Below are 11,904 nucleotides of genomic sequence, written 5' to 3'. Positions count from 1 at the left end.
CGTGTGAGTGAGTGAGTGAGCGTGTGAGTGAGTGAGTGAGAGCGTGTGAGTGAGCGTGTGAGTGAGTGAGCGTGTGAGTGAGTGAGTGAGTGAGTGAGCGTGTGAGTGAGCGTGTGAGTGATCGTGTGAGTGAGTGAGTGAGCGTGTGAGTGAGTGAGTGAGCGTGTGAGTGAGTGAGTGAGCGTGTGAGTGAGCGTGTGAGTGAGCGAGTGAGCGTGTGAGTGAGTGAGTGAGTGAGCGTGTGAGTGAGCGTGAGTGAGCGTGTGAGTGAGTGAGCGTGTGAGTGAGCGTGTGAGTGAGTGAGCGTGTGAGTGAGCGTGTGAGTGAGTGAGTGAGCGTGTGAGTGAGCGTGTGAGTGAGTGAGTGAGCGTGTGAGTGAGTGAGCGTGTGAGTGAGTGAGTGAGTGAGCGTGTGAGTGAGCGTGTGAGTGAGTGAGCGTGTGAGTGAGTGAGCGTGTGAGTGATCGTGTGAGTGAGTGAGTGAGCGTGTGAGTGAGTGAGTGAGCGTGTGAGTGAGCGTGTGAGTGAGCGTGTGAGTGTGAGTGAGCGTGTGAGTGAGCGTGTGAGTGAGTGTGTGAGTGAGCGTGTGAGTGAGCGAGTGAGCGTGTGAGTGAGTGAGTGAGCGTGTGAGTGAGCGTGTGAGTGAGTGAGTGAGCGTGTGAGTGAGCGTGTGAGTGAGCGTGTGACTGAGTGAGTGAGTGAGCGTGAGTGAGCGAGTGAGCGTGTGAGTGAGTGAGTGTGTGAGTGAGTGAGCGTGTGAGTGAGTGTGTGAGTGAGCGTGTGAGTGAGTGAGCGAGTGAGTGTGTGAGTGAGCGAGTGAGTGAGTGAGCGAGTGAGTGTGTGAGTGAGCGAGTGAGTGTGTGAGTGAGCGTGTGAGTGAGTGAGCGTGTGAGTGAGTGAGTGAGTGAGTGAGCGTGTGAGTGAGCGTGTGAGTGAGTGAGCGTGTGAGTGAGTGAGCGAGTGAACGTGTGAGTGAGCGTGTGAGTGAGCGAGTGAGTGAGCGTGTGAGTGAGTGAGTGAGCGTGTGAGTGAGCGAGTGAGCGTGTGAGTGAGTGAGCGTGTGAGTGAGTGAGCGTGTGAGTGAGCGAGTGAGTGAGCGTGTGAGTGAGCGTGTGAGTGAGTGAGCGTGTGTGTGTGTGAGTGAGCGAGTGAGCGTGTGAGTGAGCGAGTGAGTGAGCGTGTGAGTGAGCGTGTGAGTGAGTGAGCGTGTGAGTGAGTGAGCGTGTGAGTGAGCGAGTGAGCGTGTGGGTGAGCGTGTGAGTGAGTGAGTGAGCGTGTGAGTGAGCGTGTGAGTGAGTGAGTGAGTGAGTGAGCGTGTGAGTGAGTGAGTGAGCGTGTGAGTGAGTGAGTGTGTGAGTGAGTGAGTGAGCGTGTGAGTGAGTGAGTAAGTGAGTGAGCGTGTGAGCGTGTGAGTGAGTGAGTGAGTGAGCGTGTGAGTGAGTGAGTGAGCGTGTGAGTGAGTGAGTGAGAGCGTGTGAGTGAGCGTGTGAGTGAGTGAGTGAGTGAGTGAGCGTGTGAGTGAGCGTGTGAGTGATCGTGTGAGTGAGTGAGTGAGCGTGTGAGTGAGTGAGTGAGCGTGTGAGTGAGCGTGTGAGTGAGCGAGTGAGCGTGTGAGTGAGCGTGTGAGTGAGCGAGTGAGCGTGTGAGTGAGCGTGTGAGTGAGTGAGTGAGTGAGCGTGTGAGTGAGTGAGTGAGTGAGCGTGTGAGTGAGCGTGAGTGAGCGTGTGAGTGAGTGAGCGTGTGAGTGAGCGTGTGAGTGAGTGAGCGTGTGAGTGAGCGTGTGAGTGAGTGAGTGAGCGTGTGAGTGAGTGAGCGTGTGAGTGAGTGAGTGAGTGAGCGTGTGAGTGAGTGAGCGTGTGAGTGAGCGTGTGAGTGAGTGAGCGTGTGAGTGAGTGAGCGTGTGAGTGAGCGTGTGAGTGAGTGAGTGAGCGTGTGAGTGAGTGAGTGAGCGTGTGAGTGAGCGTGTGAGTGAGCGTGTGAGTGAGTGAGTGAGCGTGTGAGTGAGCGTGTGAGTGAGTGTGTGAGTGAGCGTGTGAGTGAGCGAGTGAGCGTGTGAGTGAGTGAGTGAGCGTGTGAGTGAGCGTGTGAGTGAGTGAGCGTGTGAGTGAGTGAGCGTGTGAGTGAGCGTGTGAGTGAGTGAGCGTGTGAGTGAGTGAGTGAGCGTGTGAGCGTGTGAGTGAGTGAGTGAGCGTGTGAGTGAGTGAGCGTGTGAGTGAGTGAGTGAGCGTGTGAGTGAGTGAGTGAGCGTGTGAGTGAGTGAGCGTGTGAGTGAGTGAGTGAGTGAGCGTGTGAGTGAGTGAGTGAGCGTGTGAGTGATCGTGTGAGTGAGTGAGTGAGCGTGTGAGTGAGTGAGCGTGTGAGTGAGTGAGTGAGCGTGTGAGTGAGCGTGTGAGTGGGCGAGTGAGCGTGTGAGTGAGTGAGTGAGCGTGTGAGTGAGCGTGAGTGAGCGTGTGAGTGAGTGAGTGAGTGAGCGTGTGAGTGAGCGTGTGAGTGAGTGAGCGTGTGAGTGAGCGTGTGAGTGAGTGAGTGAGCGTGTGAGTGAGCGTGTGAGTGAGTGAGTGAGCGTGTGAGTGAGCGTGTGAGTGAGTGAGCGTGTGAGTGAGTGAGTGAGTGAGCGTGTGAGTGAGTGAGCGTGTGAGTGAGTGAGCGTGTGAGTGAGTGAGTGAGTGAGCGTGTGAGTGAGTGAGCGTGTGAGTGATCGTGTGAGTGAGTGAGTGAGCGTGTGGGTGAGTGAGTGAGCGTGTGAGTGAGTGAGTGAGCGTGTGAGTGAGCGCGTGAGTGAGCGTGTGAGTGAGCGTGTGAGTGAGTGTGTGAGTGAGCGTGTGTGAGCGAGTGAGCGTGTGAGTGAGTGAGTGAGCGTGTGAGTGAGTGAGCGTGTGAGTGAGCGTGTGAGTGAGTGAGCGTGTGAGTGAGAGTGAGTGAGCGTGTGAGTGAGCGTGTGAGTGAGTGAGTGAGCGTGTGAGTGAGTAAGTGAGCGTGTGAGTGAGTGAGTGAGCGTGTGAGTGAGTGAGCGTGTGAGTGAGTGAGTGAGTGAGCGTGTGAGTGAGTGAGTGAGCGAGTGAGTGAGTGAGCGAGTGAGTGAGTGAGCGAGTGAGCGAGTGAGTGAGTGAGTGAGCGAGTGAGTGAGTGAGTGAGCGTGTGAGTGAGTGAGAGAGTGCGTGAGCGAGTGAGCGAGCGAGTGAGTGAGTGAGTGAGTGAGCGAGTGAGTGAGTGAGCGTGTGAGTGAGTGAGTGAGCGAGTGAGTGAGTGAGCGAGTGAGTGAGTGAGCGTGTGAGTGAGTGAGCGTGTGAGTGAGTGAGCGAGTGAGTGAGTGAGCGAGTGAGTGAGTGAGTGAGCGAGTGAGTGAGTGAGCGAGTGAGTGAGTGAGTGAGTGGGTGAGCGAGTGAGTGAGTGAGCGAGTGAGTGAGTGAGTGAGTGAGCGAGTGAGTGAGCGAGTGAGTGAGTGAGTGGGTGAGCGAGTGAGTGAGCGAGTGAGTGAGTTAAACCAATTGACACCTTAATTCCAAACTCAGTAACTCATAAATATGTGTGTTTTTTGCGATAATTCTAATGTTTGTGTGTTTGTCCCACAGTTCGCTCTCGCCACAGTGGGTGTGGTTGAAGGTCTACCACAAGAACGCGCTGCCATCCTCCTCCCAGACACCAGGATTCACTTTGGGAATGAGGTGAGAGGCGGTCCGAATTCTATACTCCTTTCCCTTAAACTTGGCCCAGATTTTCGTCCTTTTGGAGTCTTTATTTTACATGGTTAATTGGCAAAAAAATGAAAAAAAAGAATATCCTATGTAGTTTTAGGATTTAAGATGGTGATGACCCCGCCTGACCCTACCTGACCTCACTTGACCCCCACACAACCCCTTATGACCCCACCTGACCCCCACACAATCCCCTGTGACCCCACCTGACCTCCACACAACCCCCTGTGACCCCACCTGACCCCTTCACAACCCCCTATGACCCCACCTGACCCCTACACAACCCCCTATGACCCCACCTTACCCCCACACAACCTCCTATGACCCTACCTGACCCCCACACAACTCCGTATGACCCCACCTAACCTCCACACAACCTCCTATGACCCCACCTGACCCCCACACAACCACCTATGACCCCACCTGATCCCCACACAACCCCCTATGACCCCACCTGACCCCCACACAACCCCCTGTGACCCCAGCTGACCCCACTTAACCTCCTATGACCCCACCTGACCTCCACACAACCCCCTGTGACCCCACCTGACCCCACACAACCCCCTGTGACCCCACCTGACCCCCACACAACCACCTATGACCCCACCTGACCCCCACACAGCCCCCTATGACCCCACCTGACCCCGTATGACCCCCCGCTGACCTCTTACAACCCCCTCCCCCCAGAGCCTCTTCCAGCAGGCCCCCAAAACTCTGCGGACCATGACCCCCCCACCCTGCGCCACTGGGGGTGTCGAGCCGGAGGAGCCGTGTGTGGAGGACGCCGAGTACAACAACCACGTCAGGTAGGTGGTGAGGCAGGTGTGTAGGCAGGTGTAATGATAATAATAATAATAATAATAATAATAATGATGATTATAGGAAGGGTTAGGCAGGTAGGTGGAGTAGGCAAATATGTGGGTGAGGCAGGTGTGTTAGAAAGGTGTGTTTGATAGGCAGGTGGTGATACAGGTGTGTTAGGTAGGTGTTGAGGCAGGTGTGTCAGGCAGGTGGTGAGGCAGGTGTTACAAGCAGGTGGTGAGGCAGGTGTGTTTGATAGGCAGGTGGTGAGGCAGGTGTGTTAGATAGGAAGGGTTAGGCAGGTAGGTGTGTTAGTAGGTGGATTAGGCAGATATGTGAGTGAGGCAGGTGTGTTAGGCAGGTATGTGGGGTAGGCAGGTATGTGAGTAAGGTAGGCGGTCTAGGCTGGAGGTGAGGTTAGGAGGATAGGTAGATTTATCATGGTTATAAGTTAGGGAGGAACGTGAGTGTGGTTAGAGAGGTAGGCAAGTGGGTGAGGCTAGGTAGGCAGGTGGGTGAGGTTAGGTAAGCAGGTGGGTGAGGTTAGGTAGATGGGTGGGTGAGGTTAGGTAGGCAGGTGGATGAGGTTAGGTAGGTGGGTGGGTGAGGTAAGTGGGTGGATGAGGTTAGGTAGGTGGGTGGATGAGGTGAGGTAGGTGAGTGGATGAGGTGAGGCTGGTGAGTTAGGAGGGTGATATGTTTTTGTAGTTAGAACACACACACACACACACACACACACACATTTCAGAGTACTACATTTTCCTTTTTTATTTTTCCAGTGGCTACGTTCAATATCTTCTCGCGAGGGATAAAACTGTCAACTCTCTAGTGAAGGATCCGGAGCTAAAATTTTTACTGAGTGACGTGAGTATAAGGGGCGATGGCGATGGGGGTGGGAAGGAGGAAGAGGAGAAATTGTGGTAGGAGTGGTAGGAGATTGTGGTATGGTGAAGGAGGGGAGGGGAGAAGCAGGATACGGTACGAGTAGACGGTGGGAGGTAGTGTGATGATTTGGTGGTGGTGGTGGTGGTGGTGGAGGTGGTGGTGATGATGATGATGATGATGGGTAGGTACTTTCTCTTCACTGGATGCTTTCTTCAGTGAATGCTGTCTTTATTCATGGTCTTTAATTCATTCGTACAAACTCCCTCTTTAGTAGTCATCATTACTGTCTCTCTTTCTCTCTCTCTCTCTCTCTCTCACTCTCTCTCTCTCTCTCTCTATTTATCTATCCACCCATCCATCCATATCTATTTTCCCAGCTGTTTGTCTATCCTTCCATCCATTCTTCTATCAATATATGTAATCTGCCTATCCATCCGTCCATCCATCCACCCATCCATCCATCCGTCCGTCCGTCCATCCATCCATCCATTCATCCATCCGTCCATCCATCCATCCATCCATCCATCCATCCATCCGTCCATCCATCCATCCATCCATCCATCCGTCCATCCATCCATCCATCCATCCGTCCATCCATCTATCCATCCGTCCATCCATCCATCCGTCCATCCATCCATCCATCCGTCCATCCATCCATCCATCCATCCATCCGTCCATCCATCCATCCTTCCATCCATCCATCCTTCCATCCATCCATCCTTCCATCCATCCATCCATCCATCCGTCCATCCATCCGTCCATCCATCCATCCGTCCATCCATCCATCCATCCATCCGTCCATCCATCCATCCATCCATCCATCCGTCCATCCATCCATCCATCCATCCATCCATCCATCCATCCGTCCATCCATCCATCCATCCGTCCATCCATCCAGCCGTCCATCCATCCATCCATCCGTCCATCCATCTATCCATCCATCCATCCATCCATCCATCCAACCATCCATCCATCCGTCCATCCATCCATCCATCCATCCATCCATCCTTCCATCATCCATCAATGTGAATCTGTATCTTCCTTCCCATCATCCATCCGTCCATCTTTCTATCTATTTATTCGCATATCTATCTATCTATCTATCGCTCTATCTATCTCCCCCACAGTCCACAACCAGCCTCCAGGACCTCTCCACCCGCTTCGCCAACTTCCCCCAAGAGAGTCCAGTTTGTGCTGCCCAGGAGACTCTGATCCACCCTAAGAGAGCCAAGGTAAATAAATCAGGAGTCCAGGTATACAGGTAGGGCCCAGGTAAGTTCATTAGAAGACCAGGTAAACTCATTAGCACTAGGAGACCAACTATTCAGGTCGGGCCCTTGTAAGTTCATTAGCACTAGGAGACCAGGTATACAGGTGATGTGGTTTTGTATGTTTGTAATGATGATGATAATAATAATAATAATAATAATAATAGTAGTAGTAGTAGTAAGTAGTAGTAGTAGTAAGTAGTAGTAGTAGTAAGTAGTAGTAGTAGTAGTAGTAGTAGTAGCAGTAGTAATAATAATAATAATAATAATAATGATAATATTAATGATAATGAAAATAATAATGACGACGAGATGAGGGCAATTATGATGAAATAATGACGATGATGACTAGATTGATAATGATAATAGTGATGATAATGATAGTGATGATGACAATAATGACGATGATGATGATAATGATGAATAATGACGATAATAATGATGATGAAGATTATGATATTAACAGTGATGACGAGGACAATGATGATGTTGACAATAATAATAATAATGATGATGATTGGGACAGCGCGACTTGGAGGCGATTTGTTTGTGGCCACCCCAAACGGGATTGAGGCGTCTGGCAATAGATAGATAGATAGATAGATAGATAATGATGATGATGATGATGATGATGAACCCCTTTCCTCAGAACCCCCTTGGCGAGTGGATCTTCGTGGTGAACCAGGACGAGGTGAAGCAAGCCATCAGGGTGGAGAAGTGCATCAGGTGAGTGGATGGCCATAACACCAGCCCTTTACCGATTTCGTCCGCATATCATACCTTAACTTTGTCTATTCGTAACACCTCTCCCTTACCGATTTCGTCTGCATATTATACCTTAACTTTGTCTATTCGTAACACCTCTCCCTTACCGATTTCGTCTGCATATTATACCTTAACTTTGTCTATTCGTAACACCTCTCCCTTACCGATTTCGTCTGCATATTATACCTTAACTTTGTCTATTCGTAACACCTCTCCCTTACCGATTTCGTCTGCATATTATACCTTAACTTTGTCTATTCGTAACACCTCTCCCTTACCGATTTCGTTTGCATATTATACCTTAACTTTGTCTATTCGTAACACCTCTCTCTTACCTATTTTGTTTGCATAATACACCTTAACATTATTTTTGTTTTTATGATTCTAAATAGCATATAAGCGTAACATTTTTCCCATAGCGATTATCTTCATATTACTCCTATACATTATATTATAGGAGGCTACTTAGCACCTTTTCTGTAGCGATTTAGCCTCGATCTTAAACCCGTCTTTTTTTCAACAGAGAGGGGAGCCCGTGCAACATGGGCATGAAGCTGCCGAGCGGTGCAACAACAATATGCCGCCAGAAATACGTGTACCGGAGACTGCTGACGGTGGGCACGAACAAACTGCAGCCGGAGGAGGTGTTAATGCCGTCCTGCTGCGTCTGCTATGCCAAGTGAGGGACAGCACTCAGTTTTCCTCATTTCCTTGTCACGTTTCCTCTCTCGTCTGCTTCATTTCCTCTTCGTCGTCATCGTCTTCGCAGTATCTTCCTCTTCTTCGTCGTCGTCTTCGCAATATCTTCCTCTTCGTCGTTGTCTTCTTCGTTGTCGTCTGCTTCCTGTATCGTCCTCTTCGTCATCGTCTTCGCAGTATCTTCCTCTTCATCATCGTCTTCTCTGTATCTTCCTCTTCATCGTCGTCTTTCTGTATCTTCCTCTTCGTCATCGTCTTCTCTATCTTCCTCTTCGTCATCGTCTTCTCTGTCTATTCCTCTTCGTCATCGTCTTTTCTGTATCGTCCTCTTCATCATCGTCTTCCTGTATCTTCCTCTTCATCATCGTCTTTCTGTATCTTCCTCTTCATCATCGTCTTCTCTGTACCTTCCTCTTCGTCGTCGTCTTCTCTGTCTCTTCCTCTTCGTCATCGTCTTTGTTGTCGTCATCTTTGTCATTTTTCATTATTTTCATCTCATTTCCTCTCGTCTTCATTTCTTTAAATCTCCTCCTCCTCATCATCTTTTCATTTTTCTTGTTTTTTTTTTTATCCTCATTATTTTTAGTTATTTTAGTACATAATCCCTAATTTTCTTTCGTCTTCAGTTACCTCTTGCGAGTTTTGAGGAACAAGGAAGTTCAAAATATCGACATTGATTATATTTTGGTAATAAGCATGAATTGTGTTTTAAATAGATAAGTGAAAATAACTTTGACATAATAATCAGTGTTCTGCTTCGATTTAGTTGTAAGGGAGATGATACGCATTTTCTTTTCCGTACTTCACCTGCAGTATCTGTTCTTCACCCCTGCTATAAGTAATCTCCAGTACTTCACCCTTGCTGTATGTAATCTTTTGTACTTCACCTCTGCTATATGTAATTCTTTGTACTTCACCCCTGCTATATGTAATCTTTCGTACTTCGCCTCTGCTATATGTAATTCTTTGTATTTCCCCCCTGCTTTATGTAATCCTTTGTACTTCACTCCTGCTATATGTAATTCTCTGTCTTTCACCCACACAGCCAATCTGAGTTCGATGTAATCCTTTGTATTTCACCCTTGCTTTATGTAATCCTTGTACTTCACCCGTGCTCTATGTAATCCTATGTGCTTCACCCCTGCTTTGTGTAATCCTTTGTACTTCACCCCTGCTATATGTAACTCTCTGTCTTTCACCCATGCAGCCAGTCTGAGTTCGACATCACCTCCCGTGTCGCCAACGCCACTGGCAGTGCCAACGAACCCAACCCCTCCCCGGAGCCCACCCTTGCCCTCTCCTCGCCCACCAACCCCAGGCAGCCCGTCCTCCCCGCCGCCGGCAGAACTGCACCTGTAGGCTTCCCGAACAACCTCAACGACGGCCGCCACTCCATTACGTATCAACGGGACCCTGTGCCTAACCCCGGGGGCTCGCTCTTTGGCATCCACGGTTAAAAATAACAGACTTGTGGAATCCGGATTCAAGAACGGATTTAAGATCATCCCCCGCTTGTAACTCGTATTTTTATTTGTAGGAAGAACAAGGATTTAAGTTTTGTAGGAAGAACAAGGATTTAAGTTTTGTAGGAAGAACAAGGATTTAAGTTTTGTAGGAAGAACAAGGATTTTCGATAGTAGGAAGAAGAAGGTTATTAGAATCATCCTTGTATTCATATTTTTATTTATAGGAAGAACAATTTTTTTGTTTTTTTGTAAGAAAACAAGGGTTTTTATTTGTAAGAAGGACAAGGCTATAGAATCTTCCCATTCCTTAGTTAGAGTTTTGTTCGCAGGAAGAATAAGGATAAACAGTTACTCCCATCTCCCCTGTTCTTGAAAAAAATGCCATCATCATCATCATCATCATCACCATCATCATCATCTAATCCCAGTTTGACCCATTCAAACAGGAGCATAGGGTTAAGGGACCCAGGTCTAAAAAAGAGAAAAGAAGAAAGGAAAAATACAAAGAAAAGGAAGCAAGAGGAATAACAGCAAGAGAAGAACAAGTAGAAGAAGGCCTGGTCAAGAAAGAGGTAAAGTTATTCCGTTTTGCGGGAAGAAAATGAAAATCTGAATCTTATTTTGTTCTTCCTACAATAAATAAATAAATAAGTTGATAAATATGTGTTACGACGGGAATTCGATCGTAAACACGTCAAAAAATCTCACCTTTGGCTCGTAAGTGGCTGTGGAGATTCTGTAACGTCTTTGCCATAGCGATTTATTCTGCGTGTTAGTATCCCCTTCATTATTATTAATGTAAACTAAATCGACCTTGAAATCGTAAAAGAGAATGTTAAGGTGTAACATGAAAAATACGTCGCTGAAAATTGGGTGCCACGAAGCTCCCTGAGTTCCTTTGCCACCTAGATTACGGGCCAAAACCAATACTCCTTTCATCCTAAATTGGCAGAGTGATCATGCTGCCATCCCTCTTAGCCCCCGACGCATATGGTCAGTGTACAATCAATGACAAAAGTTGGTTTGCAATTCCACTGCGTCTTCACACTTAGGGCATGTCTGTCACTTTCCTCCCTGATGCATCATATCAAAGAGAATCATCTGTGGCCAGAGAACCATTCAAAGTTTCTCTCAGCTTAGGATTGTTAGCCAGCCGAGGAAAGTGTGTAGTGCTGAAATACTGTAAGGTGAAATATTGTAACTTTAGCCAGAGAATCATACCAAGCTTCTCTCCGCTAAGGAATGTTATCCAGCAGAGGAGACATGAAGCAGAGGTGATACATAGGCTAACTGTTTGTTGTCTCGATTGTACAACTGTTTCTTATTTCAAATAATTATATATCTTTAGTGTACTTTATTCGTTTTAATATGACCCTCGATTTAGTATCCACAATTATCTTCATTTTCTGTGGCACACAAAGCACAGAAGTCGATGGAACAGGAAATGGAGTATTATATATATATATATATATATATATATATATATATATTGTATAATATGAAACAAGAAGGAAAGGAATCTGTGGGAAAGTAGCTAAGCAAATGAATGAATTCTGTAACTGGCATAGTTATCCTAATAATATACGTTTTCTGTGGTAGAAAGAAATATAGAAAACAATATGGAGCTATAACTTTTTTTGCTTCTATGCTTCCCGAAAAACAAAGCATACATAAAACGCCAGAAAATACAGTAGCTGAAGATCTGGATATATGTTTTTTCTCTAATTACTCAGCCTCTGTATATTCTTAATAGTTTTTTGTTGAGTATTCCTCCAAATATGATCATTCAAAAATCTGTTTTGACTTAATACATTGGCATTAATTAATTGATTGGTCAGGTTATATTTCATTTTATTACTAAGGTACTGAAAATAATAATGTGGAGAAAAGAAATTAGGATCCCTTTGAATGACATTATATTCATGATATTAATTACAAAATATTGGACTGGAGAAATGGCGACTGGGGTAGTGGATTAAGTACTTCAAGCTTTTACTTTTTTCTAATTCTTAGCGACTTTAATTCTTCTTCGCATTATTTTCACAAACTAGGATAAACTTTGAACTGGAAATAAGCTTATATTTAGCTCAAAATGCATCGTTATGGGTTGTACTGCGACGAAACGAAGGGAAATGGATCCGTGCACGTTTTTGGCCTGAGGTAATTATGTCATTGAAGGTCAGCAAGAGCAAGGTGATGGAGGAATCTTCAGCATCCTACAATCACACCCTTCGAGGTAAGACGTACTTTCATCTGTTTTGCTTATCTTGCATTTAAAGTTTTAATTACAACTCGGTGATATCCATTGGGCTTAGTGCCGTGGATC

General features: G+C 47.1%; 1 protein-coding gene across 1 annotated transcript in view; it reads left to right on the top strand.

Annotated features, from left to right (window-relative positions):
* Positions 1–10,930, top strand: part of LOC145406611 (uncharacterized) — a 50,808-nt gene extending 39,878 nt beyond the window's left edge. The window contains exons 2-8 of the mRNA XM_080277687.1: positions 3,572–3,664; positions 4,382–4,500; positions 5,275–5,359; positions 6,508–6,612; positions 7,298–7,374; positions 7,937–8,092; positions 9,320–10,930. Coding sequence (XP_080133813.1) covers positions 3,572–3,664; positions 4,382–4,500; positions 5,275–5,359; positions 6,508–6,612; positions 7,298–7,374; positions 7,937–8,092; positions 9,320–9,569 — 885 coding nt within the window. The 3' untranslated portion in view covers positions 9,570–10,930. The remainder of the gene's footprint in view (positions 1–3,571; positions 3,665–4,381; positions 4,501–5,274; positions 5,360–6,507; positions 6,613–7,297; positions 7,375–7,936; positions 8,093–9,319) is intronic.
* The last annotated feature ends 974 nt before the right edge of the window (positions 10,931–11,904 follow it).

The sequence above is a fragment of the Coenobita brevimanus genome, chromosome 71 (genome assembly GCF_032717465.1).
Source record: "Coenobita brevimanus isolate Jiangsu-jjx chromosome 71, ASM3271746v2, whole genome shotgun sequence".
NCBI lineage: Eukaryota > Metazoa > Arthropoda > Malacostraca > Decapoda > Coenobitidae > Coenobita > Coenobita brevimanus.
The sequence above is the reverse complement of the archived record's forward strand: the minus strand, read 5'-3'. Positions and strand labels throughout refer to the sequence as shown.